The sequence below is a fragment of the Leptodactylus fuscus genome, chromosome 7 (genome assembly GCF_031893055.1).
Source record: "Leptodactylus fuscus isolate aLepFus1 chromosome 7, aLepFus1.hap2, whole genome shotgun sequence".
NCBI classification, from domain to species: Eukaryota; Metazoa; Chordata; class Amphibia; order Anura; family Leptodactylidae; genus Leptodactylus; species Leptodactylus fuscus.
In genome coordinates this window covers 147902261-147922833 of record NC_134271.1, presented here as the reverse complement: position 1 = coordinate 147922833, position 20573 = coordinate 147902261, and the positions used below count along the sequence as shown (strand labels likewise).

Below are 20573 nucleotides of genomic sequence, written 5' to 3'. Positions count from 1 at the left end.
CTGGTTAATTAATGCCTTCCCATCCAGGTACCGAAGTAAATGTTCCTTGACAATTTGCTCAAAGATTTTTCCTGCTATCGAGGTCAGACTTACCGGCCTGTAATTTCCTGGATCGTCCCTTTTCCCCTTTTTGTAGATGGGGACAACATTTGCCCTTTTCCAATCTAAAGGGACCACTCCTGTTTCCCATGACTTACCGAAGATTATAGCAAGGGGTTCTGTTATTTCCTCTGCTATCTCTTTCAGGACTCTAGGGTGTAAATCATCTGGTCCTGGGGACTTGGTTTCCTGTAACTTGGCTAAGTGCTCTCTTACCAGACCTTCGCTTATAGTCAGCTTGGAGTCCTCCTTCCCCTCATCTCCATCACCATTAATGTCGATATTTCCATTAGTTTCTTGGGAGAAGACGGATACAAAATATGAATTTAGTAGCTCCACCTGCTGTTCCACCATGTTAACTGTTTCTCCTTTGTCATTCTTCAGGACTCCAATGGTCTCCTTCACTTTTCTTTTGCTTTTAACATATCCCCAAAATCCTTTTACCTTACTCTTTGCCTCTTTTGCAAGCTTCAATTCGTGTTCAGCCTTAGCTCCTTTGATGCTTGTCTTGCAGAGTCTGCAGACTGCTGTGTACTCTTCCTTAGGTATAGTTCCCATCTTCCACTTTTTGTATGTTTGCTTTTTCCTTTTTAGCAGGTTATGTAATTTTTTGGTCATCCATCCTGATATTTTTAGGTGCTTCCCATTTTTCTTCCTTCTAGGTATTGTTAGTTCTTGTGCTTTAATGATTTCCCTACGGAAGATTTCCCACCCTTCATGTGCATTTTTGTGCTTAAGAATTTTGCACCATGGAATTCTGCTAACCCTTGCCTTCAGGCTCTTGAAGTCTGCCCTGCTAAAGTCGAGCCTTGAAGTCTGTGCCTTCTCAGGTTGTCTTCTTCTTGCAACCCCAAACTCAAGTATAGCATGATCGCTGAATCTCAGTGTCCCTGCTACCCGTAGTCCCTTAACCATGTGCTCTTTGTTGGTTAGGACTAGGTCCAAAATGGATGTTCCTCTCGTGTTTTCTTCTACTAGCTGGGCAATGAAGTTGTCTGCTAGAGAGGATAAAAATTTGATGGAGCCTTTACTCTTGGCTGTATGGGTTTCCCAATGAATGTCAGGGTAATTGAAGTCTCCCATGATCACTATTTCATGTTTCTTTGAGAGCGTGGTCATTTGCTGTGAAAAAATCTCATCCATGTCTTCTGTCTGTCCTGGTGGTCTGTAATAAACGCCTAGTATGATGTCCTTATCATTGTTTTTCCCTTGAATTACTACCCAAATAATTTCCAGTAGATTATCATTCTGTAAAACTGTAATTTCTGTGGAGATGTGTTCTTTTTTTAACATACAATGCAACTCCACCCCCTCTTTTATTAGTTCTATTCTTTTTGAATAAGTTGTATCCTTCCATCTGTATGTTCCAATCATGCATGTCGTTCCACCAGGTTTCTGTGATGCCGATGACGTCATAGTTTTCCTTGTGTATCATCAGCTCTAGTTCTCCTTGTTTGTTTCCCATGCTTTGTGCGTTTGTGTAAAAACATTTCAGATTGTGCTCTGTTGTATCCTTTTTCGTAATTTCCTTCTGAGTATCCTGTCTTGGGTCCTCTTTACCACATCTAGTAACCTTGTTTAGTATGTCTTTTAGCTGCATGTTCTTATCTTTCTTTTTTCTTCCCATCCCCTCTTCTTCTAGTTTAAAGCCCTTCTGATGAGTGTGGCAAGTCTTCTGGCAAATATGTTTTTCCCAGGTTTTGTGAGATGTATCCCGTCTCTAGCAAGGAGTCCATCGTAGAGGTAATTCACGCCATGGTCCAAAAATCCAAATCCTTGCTCTCGGCACCACCGTCGAAGCCAGGTGTTTACCTCTAGTATTCTATTCCATCTCCTGATGCCATGACCATCAACTGGGAGGATTGATGAGAATACTACCTGCGCATCCAGTTCCTTCACTGTCTTCCCCAAATTTTCAAAGTCTTTATAGATAGTTGGTAAATCATTTTTTGCCGTGTCGTTTGTACCCACATGTATCAGTAGGAATGGGTAGTCGTCCTTGGAGCTGAGGAGGCTTGGTATCCTATCGGCCACATCCTTGATTTTTGCTCCTGAGAGGCAGCATACTTCTCGTGCGGTTAAGTCTGGCCTGCAGACAGCTGCCTCTGTGCCTCTTAGCAGTGAGTCACCCATAACCACTACTCTTCTTTTCTTCCTTGCAACGCCATTTCTTGTTGCTCCTGATTGTCTCTGGGTGACGTTTGTTTCTTCTTTTGCTGATAGGTTATTTTTGTCATTTTCATCCGCCTGCATGAGAGTTTCATATCGGTTACTTAGCTGTGTGAGTGGTGATGGCCTTGTGATCCATTTGCATCTCTTGGTCACATGTGTCCAGTTTTCTGCCTCTGTAGGTTCTCTCAAGTATTCTTCCCTTACTGTATTCGGGGGACTTGCATCAGTCTCTGCAACTGTAGGCTCTCTAGCACTTTCATCCCCTACTGTGTTCTAGAGGCTTGCTTCAGCTTCATCAATGAAGACCTCACTTTCTTTGATGCTTCTCAACGTCACTATTCTTTCTTCCAACCTCTGCACTTTTTCTTCTAAAAGGGCCACTAGTTTACATTTCATACAGGTGAAGTTGGCTTTATGGTCCGGCAGATCTGTAAACATATAGCAAGTGTTGCAGCTCACCATGTGGGTTTTCTCCTCTTCCATGTTGCTCATTAAATTTGGATGAATGATCTTGTATATGTTTTTTTTTTTTTTCCCTCGTCTGATGCCGTCTACGAAGTGTAGAACCTTGTTTTTGCGTGGTTTTGCGATGTCCTCTAACCAGCGAGACCCAGCAATTTCCAGCAATCAATGAGATTAAGGCGACTCTTCTCGTCTTCCCAGCATGCACCAGAAATATTCAAATGAGCTTCCAATCCCAAGTTTGACAGTGTAAATAAGGCTATCTCAGAGACCAAACCTGCTGCAGCTCCTCAGGCTGGAACAGTCTCTACCGCTCCTAGCCCTGGTGTAGAGCTGACAGTTCAGGGTTTACTTACCTAACAGCACCCAGAACGAAGCAGAGATTTTTTTTTTTTTTTTTTTAGAAAATTATTTCAGCACTAACAGATACGCGGCCCGTAAAACGAGCGCACTGCCATCATCATCATAATTTTCTTCAAATTCTTTTATTTCACAACAAGACTTTTACAATTACAATACACCATTATCTGGTCCAATCTTTCCATTTTAGTCTTTTCCAGATCCCCTCCGCGTCGTGACCTTTATGTTGGTCCAACAAATAAAAGAAATTAAGCTTATCTAAACATATACCTATCCAATCATCCACATTCAGGTCCCTCTCATGCCTAAACGTATATAAATTCCTTGCATCCCAAATTGTCTCACACGCACAACATAAAACTAACCAAAGCACCCTATCATTCACTCCCCCCAAACTTATTATACCAAATAATACAAAAAGAAAAGTTTTGCACTCAATTCCCAATAAACCTTTGCATAACCCATTCATTCTCCCCCAAAATAACTTTGCCCTGCCGCAACCCCACAGTAAGTGGCGCAGATCCTCATCCCCACCGCACTCTCTGTACGGGCACCGGGCAGATGCTGTTAACCCCTTTCTGTGCATAATGCTTTTAACAGGTACTGCATCCTGAGCGGCCAGCCAGGCCAAGTCCCGCTGTTTATTGGTTGGACCATATCTAATTACCTCTTTCCAGGCCTTTTTTGTTTTTTTCGGTATCCAAACCATTTATCGGACATAAGTCCTGAGACCCACACACCTTTTTCAATAGTTTTTTGTTACCAACACACACACTCTTTTCATATATATTTAAATGATGTTTTTTAACAAAACGCTCCAGCTCCAAGTACCATGGAGCAGAAATAAAAGCAATCGGCCTCTTGCCATCTTGGGCTAGCCACCCCAACCTTCTGAACACGGAGCCGCAGGAGTACCTGCATAATCCCCCCACCTTGTTGTTTCTGTCAAGAAGTTTTAAATAAAAGACCACCAAATTAATACCGATGAACACCCTCAAATCTGGGAAGCTCAGTCCACCCAAGCTTTTATCTTTGAATAGGATCTCCCTTTTGAGCTTTTCGATTGCACCCCCCCAAAAGAAAACACACATACTCCTCACCAACTTGTTTACCACCCTGTTATTGGGTGGGAATACCAATGCCACATATAATATAATTGGTAGAATAACACTTTTAATGATGAGAATTTTTCCTGTGAAGGACAAGTCTCTAACTCTCCAGAGACCCAGTTTGCGATTTATTTTATTCCCAACCTCCTCCCAATTCACATTCCCCTTTAGTTCAGCGTCAAACTGAATCCCGAGTATTTTAATATTCTCCCCTGAATTTTTTATCCCCTCCACCAAAATTTCCCTTTCAAAAAAGAAAGGTTTAAACATGGATTTGTCCCAGTTGGTTTTAAATGCAGACACCACACAAAAACACTCAACCAACAGTTTCACTCTCCTTACATCACATTCAGTCTCACAAAAAACACACACATCATCCATATACCCTCTCACTTTCATCACACTCCCACCACATCCAGGCACTAGAAATCCTCTCATCACCTTATCACTCCTAATCATACACAACAAAGGCTCAATCACACAACAGAACAGCATTGGGCTTAGTGGACAGCCCTGCCTCACTTCAGACAACACACTAAAACTCTCAGTTAGACACCCATTCACATTCACCACACTACACGCAGCCTCATACAGTCCACGCAACAACCTAACAAACTTACTCCCAAACCCCATTCTCTCCAACACCAAAAATAAAAAGTCATGCGACACCCTATCAAATGCTTTGTCAAAATCTAAAGAAACCACAATCATCCCTTTCTTCCGTTCTTTACAGTCAAACAATAAGTCACGTATACCCACCACACTCTCATGTATTCTTCTTTCAGGCACCGCACACACTTGATCCTCATTCAGTACACATCCAATCACTTCACGCATTCTATTTGCCAGCAGTTTCGCAAAGAGCTTATAATCACTATTTAATAGTGAAATGGGGCGCCAATTTTTTAGCTGGTTTTTCTCCCCCTTTTTATACAACAGCACAATCAAACCCGCTTTCATCTCATCAGGCATTCTCTCACCACCAAACAACCTTTTCATCACCTCACACATATCCGCTCCAATCACCTCCCAATATTCCATATAAAACTCATTCGCCAACCCATCCATACCCGGACATTTATTCTTATTCAGCTTTCTCACCACACCTTCAATCTCACTGTCAGTCAACTCATCTACCATACCCTCAGCCAACTCCCCAGGCACACCCGTCTTCACTGCATTCAATACATCCTCACTTGCACCCAATTCACACTGCTTCCTGTCATACAACTTTCTATAAAACTCATGCACCACATTCAACACACCCGCACCACTCACCATTCCCAGCCGCTCATCAATCAACTCCTCAATCATTCTTTTATCCCCCCCTTACCTTTTTAAAGAAGAAATTTGAACATTTTTCGCCTTTCTCATAGTATTCCACTCTTGACCTAAAAATAATGTTTTTGCCTTTGTCCACCAGGGCACCATCCAGCTCTTTCCTGGTGTCCCTTGGTGTTCCACATCGTGGCCCATACCTTTCATTTTAAATAAATAATCAAGCCTTATACCATATTGCTTCTGAATACGTCTTTTTTTAGAGGCCCGTAAACTACCTGTTGCATACGTGATCCGAATAACTCTTTCTCACATACTTCACATTCACCCTAGATATTAAATTCCCCGTGTAAAAAAAGAAATCAATTCGTGATGACACTGACCCTCTATCTGAAAAGTACGTGTGCGGCGCTGGCTTTTCTGTAACCGCATCTTTTAACCCAAAAGTCCCCAATAGCCTTTTGAGGACCTGTCCTGAGGCATCCATCCTGTCCTCAGTAGTCCCCGCCCTACCCCCCCTTTCAATGATGGCGTTAAAGTCGCCGCACAAAATTATAGGGATACCTCCCACTAAATGAAATTTAAATTTTTCAAATAATTCAATCCGCGCATTTTTTTCTGCCGGCGCATATACATTAATTACTTTAAACACATAACCCATAAAATCAAAAACCAAACAAATAACCCTCCCTTCTTCAATAACGGAAAAAGAACTTTTAAATTAGGATTTACAACCAAAGCCCCCACCCCATCATTTCTGTTTATGCTAGAGTGGGACCAGAAAGACTCCCCCTCCCATTCGTTCTTATTCGGGGTCCCCGATAGGCAGCACTCCTGCACCAATATCAGATCACCTCCCTCTTGTGCTAGGTTTTCCAATACAGCAGCCCTCCTGTACTTGGAACCTATACTTCTGACATTATGGGAGATGATTCTAAGTGGAACCCCCATCATAAATTAGATGAAAAAACAGAACGTTTGTACCATAATATTACCCCATATTATATGTACGTATTCACATTCTTAAATAGAACACACAGGAGAAAAACACATTTCACGTTAGTTCACCCTGGTATTGGGTGACCTTCCCCAACTCGGATACTTGGGCATCCTCCAAATAACTTTCCACAGCTGGTGATCCCGACACCAGCAAAGGGCTGACGTCCCCCCGGGGGCTCTGCACCTCGAAGGGGTTAGCTATGACGGGGACCTCAGGACCCGCCCTCACCCCCTCAGAGTCCATCCTGGGACATTTGCTGGCCCGGCCACGACAAACACTGCTCCTCCCTTTTTCATCATTTACTCTTACCCTGGCCATTCCGGTCCCTCCAGGCTCTGGGGGAGAGGTCACATCCATAATCACTTGGGACTCCGGGATGTCACATGCGCTCATTGGGCTGAGCGCCTCCTCTATGTTCAGACTGGCAGACATTTCAGCCCAGTCAAGAGGGGCACCAGATCACTCCCCTGATGGGGTCTCAGGGACCTCTGCCACTGCGGCTTCCAACGCCGCCATCGCATCCGCGGTTACAAAGGATTGTCCCTCCGGCTCTTTCGCAGACTCCGCCTCCAGCACTTTGGGCGCCGCCCTCACCTTTCTTTTGGCTTTTGGGCCTTCTGCAGGTCCCGCTTCTGGGACCACCTCAGGAGCCTGCCCCCTGGGCTGCGCGACCACCGCAGAAGATGGACCCGGCTCCGTGAGCATCTCCGACACCCCCTGGAGTGCCAGGGCCTCATCATCCAACTCCGGGAAGTTCGGCATATCTACTGCTAAACCGCTCCTAACCCTGGCAGCCGCGGCATAGGTCTTTGGTGCGGTTTCAAGCACAGGTACATCCACGCCCTCCGCCAGCCCACCTACAACATTCTCATCTGTCTTGGGACACCTGCGGACAGTGTGTGTGGTTGACCCGCAGATATCGCAGCGGCGGGCCGCAGGGCAGGCCCCCCGCAACGTGTCCACTTTCGCCGCAGTTGCGGCACCGCACCTGGCTGGTGCAGTTTTCCTTCACATGGCCATAATCTCCACATTGCCTGCAATATTCGGGCATACCTTGATAATACAAATAGCCCCCATTTCCGCCCACAGAAAAATTTGCTGGGGGGTGCTTTACGCCCCCTATCCCCTGGGGGTCCCCTCTCAATGTACACCGGTACTTGGCGAAGCCGTCATATACCTTGTATTTGTTTCTGGCAACATTAAACGGCTTCACCTTTGAGCAATATTGGCCCAGGAAGGCTTTCACAATTTCTACTGGTACAAAAGGATTGTACATCATTACGGTGATCACTTTATCCCCTTGGGAAAAGAGGGGCTTCATTATAATGTCCCTGAAATGGGGGCTATTGTCTTTGGTAACCAGTCTCTGGTAGATTTTTAAGCAATATTGCTCGAAATAGAAGGACACGTCAATACTCTTCATGCTCCTTACAAAGTTCTGTATGCAGAACACTTGCTCCAAGTCCACTTCAGACAATCCCATCAAAATCTTTTCCACTACATGCTCTAGTGCAAGCTCTGGCACCACATGCTCCTTCAAAAAAGTAAACCTAATAGTGAATCTTCTATACTCCATTCTTTCCAGATGTGCCCAATGGCACTACTTGCGTTTTTGGCGCTTGTTGGTGTAGGGGCGAGCCCCCTACACAGATGATCCACCCTCCGGTACTGCAAGCCTCCCTCCACTCCAAGAATCCGGCATCACGCGTGTGAGGTCTGCACCAAAAGGTGAACAGGGTGCAACTAAACCTTGCCAGTTAAGCTCACTGGCCAGGAGCACCAGTACTGCTGAAACAACAAGGCTGCCAAGGGTTAACTCACCCCAGGTCAGCAAATACACCTGCTCCTGCAACAGCTAGGAGTTACCACGGAGGTCTGAACATGCTCCTGCAACAGCTAGGCGTTACCCATGAAGTTTGACAGTGTAAATAAGGCTCTCAGAGACCAAACCTGCTGCAGCTCCTCAGGCTGGAACAGTCTCTACTGCTCCTAGTCCTGGTGTAGAGCTGACAGTTCAGGGTTTACTTACCTAACAGCACCCAGAACGAAGCAGAGATACCCCACACAGAGGCCTAGTCTGACAACCTGCCTGAATACTGGAGCCTAGTCCTGACTACTGTCATTAACAAACATCCATGGACTTTAGTCAATCATTAGTCAAAGTGTGAACACCCGGCGGGCGTCGGCTCACACTATTTAAAGGCAAGACCCCGCCCAATAGGGGTGGTGGTAATGACCTCACTGCTCATGCTCAGTAGGGGAGAAATGACAAAAGTCTGAGCATGCTCAGTATGGTGAAAGCTGGACTTAGACTGACCCGCAGGTGGCGCTGTGCGCCGAGAGAGCAACCTGCGGGACCCAATCCTAACAATTAGGCAGTGCCAAGTCTGTGTCTACCATCTGATTGTTCTTAAAGGGATTATCATTTTGTATAAAATATGAGCACACTTAGTAATATACTCAAGTGTATACTGAGTACCAAATACTGCACCCAATATAGAAATGCCAGATTGGTGGAAAACTGCTTTCCCTGCTACCCTATAAAAGAAAACTCTGAGGTTACTTTTGGGTAGTGTACCTCTCAGTTAGAGATCGTTGACTGCCAGACAAGCCTCTATAACATACTCAAAGAAATTTTACCCAGTTTACAGTGTTAGAGAAGGGGCACATCATACGGAGAGAAACAGGATTGTTGTTTGGATGAATTGCCAGCTATACGGGCCGCTCTGATCTGGCTGTTAGGAGGTGACGGGAGCAATGGATGGCCCAGACAGATAACCAGTAGAGAGGAATGTTTAATCCACCAACAAGTACAAGCAGCATCTTGAATTGCGTAGGCAGTTTGCTTACTTGACTACCGAACCCATGGATTGTTTTTTATTAGAAGATTACTACATTTTATTTGGAGTCCATGGAATATTGTTTCCTGCACCAGCTGGAATTACAAGCATGGACTTTATTTGACGTTTGATACAATTGGTGAACCATTTAACCCCATTTTCAGCAGGATAATGCTTGCCCATACACAGCAGGAATGTCTCCACCAGATTACAAGACTTCCTTGACCAGCTCGGTATCCAGATTTATCAACAATTGAGAAGGTGTGTAACCAGAAGGGGTGCTAACTTTGGCAACAATGTATGTGCTAGATGTACAGGCCCAGCTGTGCTGAAGGATACTATACAGAATTTATATACTTTCATGCCCTACAATATCTCATCTTGTATCCAGACTAGAGGCACCGACAGGGACTTAGAGTCTCCACTCATTTGTACAGTTTTCCCCAATAAACTTCCCCTTTCAACTTAATTTTTTAATCACTTCCATAGATCATCATTCCATTCCCACTGAGAAAACTTTATTCATAGTTACATAGTAGATGAGGATGGAGGAAGACACCAGTCCAACAAGTCCAACCTATCACACTTCAGAACTCAGTGGTCCAACTAGATTGTGGGCTCCTGGTACTTGAGCCACTTTGATCCAAGAAATACCAGATTTATTACAAGACCAGATCGTTTTAAGAATTCTGGCAGATCTGAGGCGAGTACTCACAATATTAAGACTGGCGTCCAATGAGCTGGTCCTAATAAATAACTAATATATCTATTGTTATAGAAAATAAACATTAATGGGGAATAGTAGCAGGTTGGCCTTTATTTTAATACTAACTTTTAAATCTAAAAAATTGAGAAAATTGTTATTATGGCAAAAAGAAATACAATATGGAACATGGTGGACAGGCGGACAGCGGCAGTAACATCATCAGTACTGTCAGCAGTGGCATCAGCCAGAGGTCGGGGAAAATCCGCCATTATTGGAAAGCCTGTTTCCATTGTCCTGGGAAAAATTCTGTATTGCAACATGGAAGAGGTATGGGAGGATCTTATAGAATATTGTCCCATAAGAATATCCCACAAACCCAATGTCCGTCTTCATGCTTTCACCAATTTAGAGTTTCCGGCAGGGCCTTGTGTCATGTGTCAGTCTGTACCCACTGGGGGTAATATAACCTAGGAAAGATCCATCAGTTGGACCAAATGGGTCAAGCAATAACATTGGCAGAGACCATACACCTCCAGACCCCAGACTCTACTATGTAGGGTACATATCTAGATACAGGGATATTTATTACCCCGTATAAAGTCATCAATTTGTTCTGAAAGTCCTGCAGATCTCTCCGAGGTGGCCTGAATAGAAGTCATGTCATCTTAGCTCAATATATCTAACCCAACCAGGAGAGATGGTCATAGGACAAAGACAACTTCTACTTTTTCAGTAAACGATGAGGGGAAGTTGTCTTACGTAATCTTCCACTGAAGAAAGTGACTTTAACCCCTAAGTGTGATGAAACCTGGAAAGTCAAAATTCAATATCAATAAGCAAAGGATCATTTACTGTCCTGACCTCTCCCTCCAAACTCTCCCCAACTGGACACTTGTTTAACCTTAAATGTGCTGATTAGGGTTGAGTGATCAGGATTGGAAAAGATCGGATCCCAAATGGCGATCGAGCAAATTTCACGATCGCTATCGGCTGGAAAATGATCGGAAATCGGATTTTGAAATCTCAAGATCGGCTCAACCCTAAAACCCTTTTCACCATTTCCTGAAATTAATTGAACACTTTGGTTGTATTATACAATTGTACTAGGACTCTTGTATGGAAACCACTGTCAATGGTGATCACTGGAGCCCACATTCGGGGATCCTATTACTACTACAATGTTATCTCCTGAGTTGTTCATCTAAATGTCTATATTATTTCCGCCATTTAACATCACATTGGATATTCCAACCATCAGGCTCATTAAAGTCACCAAAATCTACAAGTTATCGTAATCCATCAGTTCTAACCACAGCGCCCTCTTCAGTTTGCCTACAGATCCAGATTGTTTACAGGTCTGATCCTGATTTATGCTGATTTAAAGGGAGTGTGTCATGACCCAAGCATATTACTCCAGGCTTCCAGATATATAGGTTAGGGTCACCTGAGTCATAGAGTGCTTTTCTCTTGCGAATTATTGCCTCTGTTGTTGAGATATTGATGTTTTGGTCAATACGCAATCAAGCAATTTGTAGCAATGACAACACCCTCACACACATACACTGATTCACAGAAGACCTCCATGTCATTCAGGTGCCCCTGACCTATCTATCTGTGGGGCTGGATGGATATGCTGGTTCTGAGGACAGACTCCCTTTAAGATTCTCCTTGACATAAATGGCTCCTCCACCACCTCGTTTTTCTCACCGGCTTTCCTATATAATGTATTTCCAGCTGGTTATTTCCCACCTTCTACACAGAGCTCTTTCTCACCTGGAGAAACCCGGGAACACTGTTAGAATAATGTTCTTTGATTTCTCCAGTGTGTTCAACACCATTCAGCCAGGGCTACTGAGGGAGAAGCTGAACCTTGCTGGAGTGGACCATCACCTGTCCAGTTGGATCCTAGACTACCTGACAACCCGCCCTCAGTATGTGAGAGCCCAGGACTGTGTGTCTGACACTGTGATCTGTAGTACGGGGGCACCACAAGGTACAGTTCTTGCCCAATTTCTCTTCACACTGTACACTGCTGAGTTTAGGCACAACTCATCTAGCTGTTACTTACAGAAGTACTCCGATGACTCTGCTATAGTCGGCCTTATCACTGATGGTGACGATAGGGAATACAGAGACTTAAACCGGGACTTTGTTGAGTGGTGCCAGCGGAACCACCTCAGGATTAATGCTGGGAAAACCAAGGAGATGGTGGTGGACTTTAGTAAGCGGAGAGGTGCTCCGACCCCGGTGGAGATCCAAGGAACATGTATTGAGATAGTCAGGACTTATAAGTATCTAGGCGTGCTCCTCAATAATAAACTAGACTGGGCTGATCACCTGGAGGAGCTGCACAGAAAGGGCCACAGCAGACTCTACCTGCTCAGGAGGCTGAGGGCCTTCAGAGTCCAGGGGCCACTACTTAGGGCCTTCAACTCTGTGGTTGCTTCAGCCATCTTTTTCGGTGTGGCCTGCTGGGGGAGCAGTATATCAACCAGGGACAGAAATAGACTTGACAGGCTGATCAGGAGGGCCAGCTCTGCCCTGGGGAGCCCCCTGGACCCAGTACAGGTGGTGGGTGACAGAAGGATACTGTCTGTGGTGACCTCCATGCGGGAGAACAAATCCCACCCCATGTATGGGACCTTGATGGGACTTGGCAGCACTGTTTCACCCCAAGTGTGAGAAGGAGCGCTATCGCAGGTCTTCCTTCCAACCACGACCAGGCTGTATAATCTACATCAAACCAAGCAAAGACACTCCACACAGAAAACTAATGATTATGACTATGAAGTCTTCCTTCTTTCTCTTCCGTTCCTTAGCTGCTATGGACTCCTAGTATATCTTCTCTTCTCAGCTTGTGTGTCTACATCTGTAATATATTACTGTGTATTATCCTGTATCTGTATTACTAGGCTGCTGTAACATGCTTAAATTTCCCCACTGTGGGACTATTAAAGGATTATCTTATCTTATCTTAACTTCCAGAGAATCTAGAGGCATCAGTCACCGACCACCGTACAGTAATATCATGAGGTCCTCTATGTTAGGATGTGGTATCATTGTAAGTGTGTAACATCTGTCCCACCAGAGAAGAGCCAAAGCCAAGAAAATAGAAAGAGACATGAAGACAGAACAGTAAGAAATGAGGATTTGAGTTTGTGTAGACACTAAAGATGGAGAAGAAGAGCATATAACCTACCATATACAGTGATATTAAACCACACACAGATCTCATCTTCTCCTCTTTGTATATTTGCTCCATAGATCCTCTGATCTTGTAGAGATAAGTTGTAGATGTGTAAGGATCCATCCGCCTCACTTCTCACTCTTCCCCTGTACGGTGTCTTCACATCATCATCATTAATAGTTCTTCCAGGTTTAGTGGTGACAATATGTTTTCCCTCTGGTAATAAAACCCATATGATATATTTGACCCTCCCCTGAGGGACACGTAGAATGACTTCTCCTCCTTCAGCTCCAGATACATTTTTGAGTTGACAGGAATAACCAAAGACGACACCTGATACAAAGTAATTGTACTGGATTAGTAAGTGGCAGAGCAATATAATGAATACTGTTATAATCATTTTACTATTATACTCTTAACTCCTTAAGGACACAGCCCAAAGTTGCCTTAAGGACCAGGCCTAAGAGTACCTTCTGGACCAGGCCTCATTTTTCAAACCTGATGTGTCAACTTATATGGCAATAACTTTGAGATGCTATAACTTACACAAGTGATTTTGAGATTGTTTTTTCGTGATACATTGTACTTCATGTTAGTCATAAACACTGATAAAAAATTTTGTATTTATTTATAAAAAAAAAAAAATAGGGAATTTGAAATTTGAAAAAAAAATTCAATTTTCAATTGCCTGGCAGAGTGAATGAAGAGCCGGAAGACGCCGCGGGGAAGCTGCACGGAGAAGACTTCTAAAGGTAGGAGAAGAACCAGAATTGATTGGCCGATTGTATAGCATTCGGCCAATCAATGCTGGTTCTGCATCGAACTTTTACATTCGAACAGCAAGTGGTACTCGATCGAGTATGAGTATTTCTAATACCGAAGTATTCGATCGAATACCTACTCGATTGAGTACTACTCGCTCATCTCTATTTGTTATACAATTTCTCCCGAGCAAAGAAATCCCCCACATGTGGGTGGAAACTTAGGATTAAGTACACGGCAGCGCATGGAAGGGAAGGAGCAGAAAACCAAACCGGCTAAATCTGCGCTCCAAAAACCAAAATAGCGCTTCTTCACGTATGCGCCCTGCTGTGTGCCCAAACATATATGACACTGGTGTATCCAGGATAACGTACTTACTGCCATATTTGGGAAAAAACTGCTGTCTGGGCACAGCTGGGTAGGAGCGCTATTTTGGTTTTTGGAGCACAGTTTGGTTTTTGGACATCATGCCACTTTTGTAGAGCCCCTGAATTGCCAGTAGACATATCACCCCATTTTGTAAACTACACTCCTGAAGGGATTTATCTAGGGGTACAGTGACCCTTGAGTGTTGCATTCATTTAATATCCAGAAATGAATGCGCAGCTGATAATGAAAAGCAAAAACTGCAATTTTTCCAGAGATTCACCATTTCTGTGCATGATATGTTGTGTCCCGCTTGTATTGTCATGGGTATAAGCCGGGCAGAACATATTACATGCTGAAAGTACATATTTCTGGAAAAAGTGCAATTTTCACCTTTTAGCTGTGCATTCACACAACACTTGGGGGGGGTTAAAAATGCTCACTGTACCTCTGGATAAAATCCTATAGGGGTGTAGTTTCCAAAATCGGGTCAGATATCAGGGGATTCCACTTTACTGGTGTTGCAGCTCTGCAAAAGTGTCATGGCATCCAATAACCAAACTGTCTAAGTCTGTGCTCCAAAAACTAAGTAGTGCTCCTTCCCTTCTGTGTCCGGCTGTGCCCTAATATCAGTATATACCCACATATGACATTACGTACGTTATCCTGGGTACACCAGTGTCATACATGTGGCATAAACTGCAGTTTGGGCACAGCAGGGTGCAGAATGGAAGGAGCATGATGTGGCTTTTGGAGCGCAGATTCGGATGTTTGCGCTCTGAACACCATGTCATGTTTGTAGAGCCTGTAAGGTACCAAAAAAAGTGGATTGACTCCAAAGGAGTGACCCCATTTTGAAAACTGAAACCCTCAAAGAATTTATCAGGGGGTGTAGTGAGTATTAGTATCCCAGACGTGACTGCACAGCGGATGGCGAAGAGGGAATATATAAGCGGTGCAGAGGACATTGCCAACACCAAATTCTCTGCTCTATTCCCTGCCCAGTATCTCCTATGGTTGGGGGAGGGGTCACTCTAGGGGGTCACTTCTGGTGTCTTTTTCCTTGTAAGCTCTAAATCTGGGGTGCCCCCTTATATACGCTCACACAGCTTATATATATATATTATATTTTACCTAGAAACTCTAGGCTTTATCAAGTAAAGCCTAGAGTCTTAGACAATGGGAGTCTTATTGTCAGCCATACTAGTCATCTTGTAACCTTAGTAAGATCAGATATGACAATTATCTATACAACTAGATTTCATAAAGGAATATGAGACAAAATACCTAAATCTATCAGTATATAGTAATAATAGTAGAATACTCACATGGCTGAAGGAGAAACACCAGGGGAAGGAGCAAAGAAAGCCCCATCTTCATGACTTAGTAATGTCTGAGAAGTGAGACGTTCTGAGGCAGGATGTAGTGAGTATATACAAGTAGACCACAGGTCACAAATATAGATCATATCACTAATAGAATCTCTGGGGGATGGGGAGTTAAAGGGAGTGTCTACACGTGTATGCAATGCAATATAGTGATGAAGCATTTATTGAAGGGGGTGATCTTTTGAAATGGCTCCAGTTTTATACCAGCAAATAAAATGATTCCGGTATCCTAAGAAATCTGATATCTCAGCTTTTAGAAGCTGCCAAGATTGCAGTACTAGCTATGACCTGAGATATCACCAGTTAAAAATATAGTTGGGAATGTGAATTTATATGTAGCATGAAATGACTACATATGTACAGATTCTTATCTACAGTAAGACATGGAGGCTTAGATATGAGAATTTCAGCTTTATTGTGATACCAGAACTATTTTTCTATCTAGGTGGTATAAAACCAGAGATACGGCCATTTGAAGTGACCATCCCCCTTTAGTAAATGCTTCAGCTCTGGATATTTACAAATGTGTACAGATTTTCCTTAGTAACAGCTCAGTTAGAGGGTTGCCAATCCTGTTTTATAGTTAGAAGGAAGTTAAAGTAAAATATATTACAAAAAATATTACAAAAATAGTCACCAGACTCGACATAGTAGCTAAAAAAAAAAAAAAAGGTGGAAGTTACACTTTAACTCAATTTTGAGTGGTCATCCTTCTAATCAAATCAAATAAACTTAATATAAAAAGTCAGTATAGAAGACCATTTAGAAGACCAGAGATGTGAGATACAGGGTACAACATCAGCCTGCAATGTAGGAGAACGCATGTAGGCTGTAGAAAACAAAGAATTGACAATGTTTAACCACTTCAGGAACCGCCATTGGAAAAGAAAATTTAGAAGAGCAGAAATAAGAGCTGAAGAGTCGGCCATCACAGAACTTTCCTCTTGGATGTCATCTGAATACAACTGAGCAGCCTGCAATGTAGGAGAACACACGCCGGCCATGCGTTTGTGTTTTTTCTTTAAATACCAAGTCTTAATTTTTATTTCATTTATTGTACACATTATGCCCCCAGCATACATAGCTGTAAATCTTATCAAGAAGGCAGGTATGGTAATAAACTGTCTCTGTCTTCTCTCTGGGAAGTCCGGCCATTGTAAGAGCCAACAAGCTTGTAAGGTACGTTGTTGCAGAGTTCGGTGCCAAAGGGCCGACTGAATACACTCAATACTTTTTAACATATAGTACATGAAAGTCAATAAGAACAACGACATAAAGGTCTCAGCCTGTAAACTACATCTGCAAACCCCGCTCGTCCTCCAAAATTTCATCCTAACTAAAACCCTGTGCTCCTTATCTATAGAAATATATATATTACATTGGGAGGAGTATAGAGATATCCACAGATGAGACTTACATCGAGCAATCCCCAGGTAGCTGTGCATTAACTATAAAGACTAGAGATGAGCGAGTAGCGTTCGATCGAGTAGGTATTCGATCGAATACTACGGTATTCGAAATACTCGTACTCGATCGCTATTCGAATGGAAAAGTTCGATGCAGAACCAGCATTGATTGGCCGAATGCTATACAGTCGGCCAATCAACGCTGGTTCTTCTCCTACCTTTAGAAGTCTTCTCCGTGCAGCTTCCCTGCGGCGTCTTCCGGCTCTTCATTCACTCTGCCAGGCATCGGGCCTGGGCAGAGCCGACTGTGCATGCCGCGCTACATGAAAATGGCCGCTTTGACTGTAAGCGGCCATTTTCTTGTAGCGCGGGCATGCGCAGTCGGCTCTGCCCAGGCCCGATGCCTAGCAGAGTGAATGAAGAGCCGGAAGGTGCTGCGGGGACGCTGCACGGAGAAGACTTCTCGGAGGATCCAGCCCGACCCTCACTCGTGGACTTGGTAAGTGTAATTTGATCGAATGTTGCCTACCCCTGAAATGAACATTTTTCCCCCATAGACTATAATAGGGTTCGATATTCGATTCGAGAAGTCGAATATTGAGGGGCTACTCGAAACGAATATCGAACCTCAAACATTTTACTGTTCGCTCATCTCTAATAAAGACTATACAAGCAAGTACAAAATATCCAGAAAATACAAGCCGGCCTTTACAAATTTTTGTCATAAATCAAAAAATAAATTTCAAAAATAAAAAGTTAATTTTTTTTTTCTTTTAAATGAATTAAAAAGAAATGTAAATGTTCATGCCAAATGTCCATATAAAATGTCGGTCACCATCCTTCTCTTACACTTCTGTCTTCCCCATGTTGGAGAACAAATTACTCTTTTACAAACCACTATGGAATGATGGTCGCAGACAAGAACTCCAACCTGAAGCACCCTGGACCTGGACCTATCACAAATGGCTCCCAGTCCTCCTTGTACTGGAGGTTCTAAGACGTCTTCAGTGTCCACCAGGTGGTTTTAGGACTTCACTCCTAATATGATGACAGAAGACACAGCCGGTGACAAGTAATACAATGCCGGATAATATCAAACGGAAGATATTTATTGCACTGAGATCTTTTTGGTTACTCATCAAGAAAGGACCTGAAAAATATAAAATATTAAGGTTTTGTAATAATTCACATCTAGTACCGGTGGCCGAGCCTGGGACTACCACCTGACTGTATTATAGGGGAATATATTTTATGTGGAGGATAAATCTTCCTGCACTGTATAAGCAATCCTATCTCATCCGCTTTATATTAGTATCATCCCAGTATGTAGCTAGTTACCTCTCTCGCAGTAAGTCTTGGGGATCACAGTCTTGGAGACATTACTGACAGGGTTACTTGCGGTGCAGATATAGGTGAGGTTCACATCACTGGGTGGTACATACAGGACACCTCCGGTCACATTGACATCACTGCTGTTAATATTCCTCCATGTTATAGTCACATCTGGTTTGTCCACAGCGCACAACAATGCCGGGGAGCAAGTGTCATTCCTGGTGATGGTGCCGGTGATCCTCAGGTCTCCAGAGGATAATCTCTCTGTGTAAGAAACATTAAGAAGAACATTGTGAAGAAGGTTTAAGAATACAACCAGTCGGTCATGGTCAGACGGGGTGTCTGTGGCCCAACAGCATTAAGAGGATTGGTCATGGTGACTTGGAGAAGGCTGGAGAAAGTGCAAGGAAACTGGTCGGCCCATCTGTGACTGGACGACATCAAACTGGGTAGATTTTTATATGGTCTACCGAGATTATTATATGGATACCTGGGCAAGTGGAGATACTATAAGTAGCCTACCTGTATGTAGTGCGGTGATTGTACAGTGCCATACACTGCCTATGTAATGAGTGGGGGGCTGCAGGCACAACCTGGCTCAGGGCCCACTAGGGATGAATCTGTTTTACAGTCCAATATTTTATTATACACATAACAATTACTAAAGCCTATGGAGACCTTGGACATGGAAGAAATGAGTCTTAGATGTGTCGGGGGTTTCATAGAGTGAAGAATCTGCTCTAGGTTTAGGCCTCAATCTTCATCCCTTCAGTCAGTGTCAGATATTGCGGTATACAGTGCACAATCTGCTCCTAGATCCAGACTTTTCTGCTGTGGTCAGGTCTCTTTCAGACAATACATGTTGGATGTGCGTCCATGATGCTACGGCCATCCCTAGCTCTCCTGAAATACCATAGATTCTGTGTTGTGCCTTCTCCTTCCTCTGCCCATGAGGAATCTCCTCTCCCTTGTTCAAACATACACTGAAGACATATAACGCGTGATCTCTATAACGTGTGATCTCTCCTCCTCCCCTGCAGACTCCGCCATATCTGTCTCATCCTTTTCTACACTCTCATACATTTCTACTTATGTGATCTGCCCTCCCTGAAGACTTAGATGTGCAGATGGGTGAAATCATCCAGCATGTATAACCTTCTTCTCTTCCCTGTTACTATCTTTAGAGGGCGGCGTATAGAGGCACTGTTCTCCTAATTACATCCTGGAGAATAGATTTGCATATTTTTTACCCAGAATCCCTAGCGGAGCAGGAATGACTTGTAAGTCTCCGTACTGCCTATGTAGACACACACTCTCCCTAATGTGTACGATTATCCCCTGACCCTGGTCTATAGTCTCTCACTGCCACATTAGTATCCCTGCGCTATGCTGAGGAGTTCCAAAAGACCGAAGCAGCGCTGTCCATAGCTGGGAATCTGTTCCTTTTGGAATAGAAAAACTAATTTGGCAATAAACCCCGCATCATGATAGTAGACTTTTTAACTGAGTCATGCATGATGTTAAGAGGACTGTCCTCTAGACGGCAGCATAATGAGGCACTGTTCTCCTAATTACATCCTGGAGAATAGATTTGCATATTTTTTACCTTGTGGACCATGTTCACCCCTACATGCGAATTGTTTTTCCTCAGGATGATGGCGTCTACCAGCAGGACAATGTGACATGTCAAAGCTTGCATTGTACGTGTGTGGTTCGAGGAGCACCAGGATGAGTTTACCGTACTCCCTTGGCCAGCAAATTCCTCGGACTTGAACCCAATCGAGAATCTGTGGGACCACCTTGATTGGGTTGTTCGCGCCGTGGATGCTCAACCGCGTAACCTAGCGCAGCTGGCCACGGCACTGGAGTCGGCATGGCTCAACATCCCAGTGACATCATCACAACATCCCCTCTCTTCCTGCACGTCTCGCAGCGGTCCGCTCTGCCAAAGGGGGTTATTCTGGATTTTGACAGGTGGTCACATTAATGTCACTGGACTGTGTATATGGCTGAGATATTTTGCTTCTTCCCCTCCCCCCACATGTCCTCTGCAGGCTGCAATACTTCCTATTTTCCTTACATCATGTTTTCAGTTACTTATCTTCA

The 20573-nt window shown here is 43.8% G+C and overlaps 1 protein-coding gene across 1 annotated transcript in view; it reads right to left on the bottom strand.

Annotated features, from left to right (window-relative positions):
• LOC142214630 (SLAM family member 9-like) overlaps positions 1–15735 on the bottom strand; it is a 66687-nt gene extending 50952 nt beyond the window's left edge. Inside the window, exon 1 of the mRNA XM_075283568.1 lies at positions 15670–15735. Within this exon, the coding sequence (XP_075139669.1) occupies positions 15670–15721 (52 nt within the window). The 5' untranslated portion in view covers positions 15722–15735. The remainder of the gene's footprint in view (positions 1–15669) is intronic.
• Positions 15736–20573: the final 4838 nt, after the last annotated feature.